We start from the raw sequence: 7,378 nt of genomic DNA, 5'->3' as shown, positions 1-7,378 counted from the left end.
AGCATATCACAGCTAATAAAATAAAATAAAACAACTAACGATTATGGTAACCTACAAAATGCCTCCTCCCAAAAAAAGATATTTGTGCTCTGCCCTAGTTACGAAGTATAAAAACAAATCCAAGGCGCAAACTTTCTGGTGGCCGCTACTGTCCGTTCTCGGTGTACATCCAACGGTTTTTCCGAAGAGCCTTCTTCCTTGCGCCGACGGTGGGAAAGTCATCCTTGTTATAGCAGCTTCGAATCCCGTTCCATGTATCCATCCCGATTCCTCCAGGATGTATCTGACGTCAAATCTCCTTCCATCTTCTGGGGCCTCCTGGACTGTTCGCGTTCTGACTCGCACAGGAATGTAGGACAATCATCCTCCTCTTGGAGCCACAAATCCCCTTTCGGGACCCAGCCTGATCACTCGATCCAGGGTGGCCTCAGCTGCGCGCGACTGGAAAATCTGGCGAAACGCTGACTCCTATTCCCACTTCGTATCCTCGGGTCTACTGGAGTCCTCTTGGACTCCACTCCAGCGTTGCTCTCTCATCTTGCCTGTTATTCTCCTCTCCGCTAGCGCTTCACACCTCCTCTGTATTTTCTAGTAAATCACGAAATTTATGAATGTTCACACTATCAATTTATTAAAAAATCATGTTTTGATTTCTAATTAATATGGGGCGAGTCCTCTTGCCGGTAGTCGGTGCCAACTATTGAGTTTATGGTCTGGCGATAATGCTGGTGCCAAAAAATTATTTTATTTTTGTGTTGTATTGACTGTCGGCGTAATTGACGGATTAGGTATTTACGCTGTTTGTTTAGGCAGGTTAATGTGATCGTGAGTCTGTTTTTATAATTTTAATGAACTAAATGATCAGTGGTATACGGTGATTTGTGCTGTATCAAGTGTCTACGTGTTGTATTATTGAGTTTTCAACTTGTTAATACTTTTTTTATATATTAAAATCGTCTTTATTTACCGGTGTTTTTTCAATGTTCTTTGTACTTTTTATTTTCCTGCATGTCAGACTTGTTAATTTTTCTTCTAAATCGCAAGCATTATTGTACGAAAAGACCCTCCCCCATATTGGGTGGATTAAATTATTTGTATTTAAAACTATGAAGGGAGTTAGGGTTCTAAACGCTTATATAGGCCCTTCGCTTGAAATGAGTTCATAAAAGAGGGGGTTATACCTTGTTTCTCTCTATGCACATTCTATATTAAGCTATCCTTCGAAGGGTCTTCCTTTCCTCGGTTTTGTTAAATAGGGAAATAGCACGCTTATACTGTGAAGAGACTCTTTTTAGAAACAAATGTATATTCTAAAAAAATCGGAAACATTATAAATCCTCTATTTATTTACAATTTTATAAATAAACAAGTTATAATTTAGATAGATCTTTTATTATGAAGAGACGATTTATCAATGATTGAAATTCGCAAAATTCCACACAAACTCCCTAAATTAAGGTTGGTGACCACCTTTATGGTCAAAGGTTGGAAAATTCTGTGTTTGTGGAAAGGCAATTAATAGATGTAACATATTGGCTATCCAGTAATCCCGAAGGACCTCAGTAATGTCTATCCTCCTAGTTTAGGAAATTTTGTCATCCGCCTTGTAAGGCCAAGTCATTGCTTTAGCCCTTCCAAATGTCCAAGAAATATGAAAACATTAATTTCAAAATGACAAAAAAAAGCTATTGTGGGCAATATGAAATGGAACATATATAACAATATGTTTGAATGAACAAATGAGTTGTTGCTTTGTGTTTTCGGAAGTTTATTAAAAGGTTTCTTTTATTTTTGTTTGCTTTTGCGTTGTATATTTTGATTTTCTGACATTATTTCTAAATGTTCATATGAGTTTTGGAATCCTTATTTTCACTGCCTGTCTGGGCGATGTATTTTATTATAGTATTTATTTATTTTTTATTTATTTCGTAAATTCGTCGTTTTATGGTTTGTCTCAGAGATTTTGTAATAGTGCTAGTTGTTTGCAGTGCAGATTGTATGTTTAATTTGTTAATAGATTGGTTAGTTTGTACATTTCTTTGTTTATGTATGCCTTTGTTGAGCGTACTTTTTTTATCTTTAGTTTACTAGTTTGTTAATTGTGTCTATTTTTCACTTCTCTTTTTTGTAATGTGTCTTATTGAAATTAAAGTTATGAATGTGATTTTTACTGGCATTATTGGAGCTCGATTTGTGTCGCTGTTTCGAACTTTAAGATCGAAAAGTGTATGTGATAATTTTATAATTAAAACAAAATTAGTTATCCATTATGAAATTGGGCAGGATTAATTTTAATTGTGTGCTAATTAACAGTTTATTACCGTATCGTGAAAGCAGTTCTGAAATGAATAGCCCATTTCGGATTTGTTCTGCACGATCTGTCAAAAGGGCCCTCCTGGGAACGGTTTATAGCGCCGTAGTACGAGGTGATCAAAGTGCCAAATAGATTTACCTCCTGGCATCTTTCTCGGCATCCGAGTTGCCGGGGGTTTGGAAACTTTTTTGGAACAGTACGCCCTCCTTACTTCTTTCCCACCCTCCACCGGGCCCCCCCCAGTCACGGTAATGCGTTGCATTAGACTTGCTGAGTTAGGGGACCCTCTTCTGAACCCACCCCCGCCTCCACGGCTTGCTCCCGATCGCCCCCAATAACCTCGCTGGTGAGCGGATGCCAGCCGTTTTGGTTAAACCAAGTTTGGGCCATTTTTCAAAAGCTTTTGACTTCTTGAAAAAGACGCTTTCACGGAGTTTGGACTAGATTTTGTTTAAACTTACTGAAAAACTGATGTTCAAGTCACTCACTCGTGTCCTCTTAATTTATTGAGTTAATTTTGTTACTTTGCAGTAGCTATTAAACTGCTGTTTTGTAAAAATACAAAATATAAAACACTTTTCCCTATTTCCACGGCCATAACCAATCTATCATCACTAAATTAGAAAAAAGGATGTCCAACTATTATTGTACTTATTGCAAAACTTATTTTCGCTAAAAACCTTTTCACTTTTTTTAATTTAACATTTGAAGACTGTTATCTTTGGCTCATTGTTGGTTGGCTTATTTGGATTGTAATCTTTGAGATAGCCTGTACAGTTATAATTCTGAATATTTTTCAAATTAAGAAATGACTACATGGTTTAATATTTAAGAATTAAATACACTTAATTTTATAAATTTTCAATATATTCACTTGATATATAGCAATCCTGAGACTCCTGTTTTACGAAAAATCAAATTGTCAATCACAAATAAAATTAAACTGGCAATGCATAACTAAATATTTGCAATATAATTAGTAGAGATATTTAGGGGTTGATATACGTAGTGATTCGTTATTCGTACAACAAATGACGCCAGGTGCTTCTACACCTCTAATGCAACAAAAAAATTATATGAATAATGTCCTTTTGCAGATATTCAACATTTTATGGTTGCTTTTTCAACTATCTATGGTTATCAATTAAAATCTACTCGAAGCTCTTGAACTCTTCATTTTTGGGTAAATAGAAAAATGCATAGAAAAGAGCTTTAAATTTCCTTAAGACGGCACCCTTTTATAACATTCAATTTAATTTTTGGAAAAAATAAACAACAACAAAGTCTAAATCTTTCAAATACTGCTAAATTTCAAGTTGGTTATAAAAAAAAAAATAAATTTGCAACCTTATTGAAACGATTGACGGTAGAGCTTGGCAAATTTCATAACAACTTTTTTGTTTAATAAAGTTGTAGCGATATACCATTTTCTTTAATTACATCCAGCCAAAATGCCGAAATTTTATGCAAAATGGGGGAAAAAAGTGGCAACGGTGTGAAAAAGGCGAAATGGAGGAGGAATTTTTTCTCCTGGGCAAAATTTATTTTCCGAGTTTAACTTAATAAGAAAATATCACAACATAAAAAGTACAAAAGAAATTCAGAAGTTGGAAAACCCATCTTTCAACTGAAAAAAGAAAGAAAAATTCAACATAGTTTGGTCGTCCATTATGCTTATTAAATTTGAGATGGGTAATTAGTGTCCGAGTGGATTGAAGTCACGATAGCTCAAGTGGTAGAGCAGCGGCGTATCTAGCCGAAGTTCGTGGGTTCGAATCCCGCTCGTGACACTGCTTTTTTACCTCAACTAAAAACTTTAATTAATTGAAAAAATATGCTTATTGTATTTTTTTGTGTTTTGTTTTATTTTTACGTTGAAATTTTCTTTATTCTTGTGTTTTGACAATGTAGGATGGTTGTATTTATTATATTTTATATGTATTGTATGATAAATATTAAAGTTAGTTTTTGAGCTTTTTTTAGTAGTTCTAAATTCCATTATTTTGTGAATGCTCAATCTATATCTTGATTGTCGGTTTTTTTAAGACCAGCCAGCCAAATTTAAGGCAATTTTATTGTGACATCGGTACAAAGGATTTTCGTATATTGAAATACCGGCCTGGATCGTACAAGTCGAGTTTGTTTTGACGGTTTTGCTTTGGCTGAAACAGAATTATTTTGCGATGTGCTGCTATATTTCTAATTCATACCCTTTCTTACTTGATAGCGTCGTTTAGACGGTAGAGTTGGTAACAGTATTGATGAAAGTTCTCAGAAAACAGATTTTCTCCTGTCCCGGAAAATTGATACACGTGAATGAAATTCAAGGTTAATCTTCCAAGAAAAGGATCTAAGAATAAAATTATAAAAAGAAATCACAGACTAAAGAATTCCAGTTTGTAACTCATCCAAGTTGATAAACGAGAGCAAATTATTTAAACAAAATGCTACATAGCAAGTGACAATTGGTTTTATTTTATTCCCTTGTCCAATATATCAAACATTGTTGAAAAAGTGTAGAAATAAGGCGATAAACAACAACATAATCAATGAAAAGATAATTAGCATTGCGTAAACAAACTGAGAGATAATATTTATTAATTTTAAGTACAGAGCATACTGGTAGACTTTTTAAGCAAAATCCTTTCTAAAACATACAATTATGTAATTAATTAAGTAAAATTTTGCTCTTATTATTTAGGCAATTTGTTCAAAATATTTTTCAACTCAGGGCAGCGTTGGAAGCTTAAGAGGGTTTACCCTTTTAACTACATGATCGCATATTACTACTAATAACCAACAGCTACTTTCAAGTCAACAGTGGCTCTCCAACAGCCTGCTTTCTGGTAGATGTAGGGGTACCCCAAGGAAGTATTTTAGGAACCTGGGGTACCCCAAGGAAGTATTTTAGGAACCTGGGGTACACCAGTAATAATAGGGTAGTTTGCGGATGACGCCGATTCTTCACTGACTCGGAAGTACCAGTTAATAGCTTCGAAGGATGGGGGAAGAATATCCTTTAGCAACACCAGCAAGCTTAGATGCCAATATATCGTATCTTACCAGAGAGGATAGTTGTTTCCCATACAAGTATCAGGTTTGAGGATTGTAAAGTGTGGGAGCCAAAATTCTACCTTGAGGAATCTCAGCATGCATAAGGAAATATTCTGGGAGGAAAAACCAGTCAGTGAGATGGACTGTGCAGTATGAGATTGTAGATGGAGGGAAGGTTTCCTTTAGGAAAAATGTCAAGACGGGTGCCAAATTCGAAAAGCTTGATGTAAATCAAGAAAGGCCCCAACAGTACTGCCCCAAATCAAGCTAAGAGGTCATATGTCTTTCACATTGGCATGATGCATGGCAGTTGGAAAAGCCAAATTGATGGTCGAGGATATTTGTGTATATATATTTTGTGAATTTAGGATTGGAAGAATTCTATTTAATAGGAGCTTCTCTATAATTTTTACCCAAAATAGGTTACCTATTGGCCTAAATGAAGCAGAACAATATGTTGGTGTTTTCTGGTTTAGAGAACATTCCTATACACGAGTTTTTCCTTGCTATAGTGAGGTAGGTCATACTGTTGTTATTTTAGATTGGTTTTGAAAGTTCAACAATAATAACACTTGAACCATGAATAAAGTAGCATTAGGTGCAGATGTGAAATGGGCTGTAGTAAACGTTAGTTTAATAATCACTCATCATCAGTAAAAACAAAAAAACTTTGGTTTTTTATTGGTCTTCTGTACATATTGCCAAAAGATTATCGAGATTAAACCTAATTAAGTGATTAAATTATAAAATTATGTACTGATCTATGCTCCAATTTTGCGGTTTGCTATCTAGGGATTTTTAAAGGTTATCAATATGATTTTTTCGTAAAATGCCCCTCCACAGCACATTAGCTTTTATATCTTGCTATCTTATCAGGAGAAATGGCAGGCACTTGACATAATTAATAATTGCGTTGGCCGCCAAAATTTTGTCAGTGTCAGTAGTATGGATTTTACCTTCATGTCTAACTGTTTGTTATGCTGATCAAATTCATGAACGGCACATACTTTTAACCTTGTTACAGAAAAGTATTTCTATCATAAACCCTTTTTGAATTGTTTTTAATTAAATTCTTTTAAATAGTCTTTTGTTTTTATTATGCTTTTTATTTGAAGCCCACTTTCATAAGCCTGCCAAATTTAACTGTTGTATTGTTGTTTACTGTTCCATGAAATACGATCCGGCCTGTGATTGCGTCAATAACATTAATGTTTCGATTGTTTGTTTATAGGTGTTGCCATGCCAGATGGCTGACAGTGGTGGCGCCCTGGGTTGCTGTCTATGCCTCTACCCGAGGGTCGATCCCCCGCGAACTCCTCCCCTTCCCAAACCACCGACTCCCGTTTCCTGCAAGAAAATCCTCAAGAAAACAAACAAGGTTTGTATGAATAATTATAAAATAAGAAAAAAAACGCCAGAGGGATTGGCTGTTATGACTTATTGATAGGATAATACATTAAATGAACACATGATGTTGACTTGTTAAAGTTAAACTTGTCCATATTTTTACGGTTTATACTTAATTAATCTGTGCTAAAAGAATATCTTTATGCCAAACATGAAAGCTCGTGGCGATGAAATTGACAAATCGTTCTGATTTTCCACTCGGGTTCGACAATTTATCGATTTAAATTGGCCCCGGGGGATGTTATATTAGACGATCGCTGAGGCCACCCAATAGGACCCTCTTTCCATTATCCTGCAGGAAATTTCCTTTGGTGGAAATAGAAGATGTTAAGTGGGTAAAAAATCACCTGGAAACCCTCCGACATCTATCATCACTCAATTGGTCGGAAAAAGCGCATTCCGACAGCGAATATTACTTCTATTAATGAAAAGGTTCTAGATTTTAATCGTTGAAAGCATCATCATTGCATATTTTTCTACTTCTTTAGCTTTGGATGTTGAAATTGACTGTGTTCATTAAAAGATATTTATAAAATTGTAAAAACACAAATTCTGTCAACAAGTTTTAAGCATTAGGCTTGTTATTTGTATGAATATGCCAAA

General features: G+C 35.1%; 1 protein-coding gene across 2 annotated transcripts in view; it reads left to right on the top strand.

Annotated features, from left to right (window-relative positions):
* The window catches only part of LOC106674449, an 83,459-nt gene that overhangs the window by 15,706 nt on the left and 60,375 nt on the right, over nucleotides 1-7,378 (top strand). Inside the window, exons 1-2 of one of the 2 annotated variants that reach the window (XM_024229030.1) lie at nucleotides 6,347-6,396; nucleotides 6,600-6,746. In XM_024229030.1, the coding sequence (XP_024084798.1) occupies nucleotides 6,615-6,746 (132 nt within the window). In that variant the 5' untranslated portion in view covers nucleotides 6,347-6,396; nucleotides 6,600-6,614. Of the gene's footprint in view, nucleotides 1-6,346; nucleotides 6,397-6,599; nucleotides 6,747-7,378 lie in introns of those variants that run through there. The other variant, XM_014407176.2, reaches the window with a different exon arrangement.

This window comes from Cimex lectularius, unplaced genomic scaffold (genome assembly GCF_000648675.2).
Source record: "Cimex lectularius strain Harlan isolate CLEC.00 unplaced genomic scaffold, Clec_2.1 scaffold188, whole genome shotgun sequence".
Classification (NCBI taxonomy): Eukaryota; Metazoa; Arthropoda; class Insecta; order Hemiptera; family Cimicidae; genus Cimex; species Cimex lectularius.
Note: the sequence above shows the minus strand (reverse complement) of the source record. Positions and strands in the feature narration are given on the sequence as shown.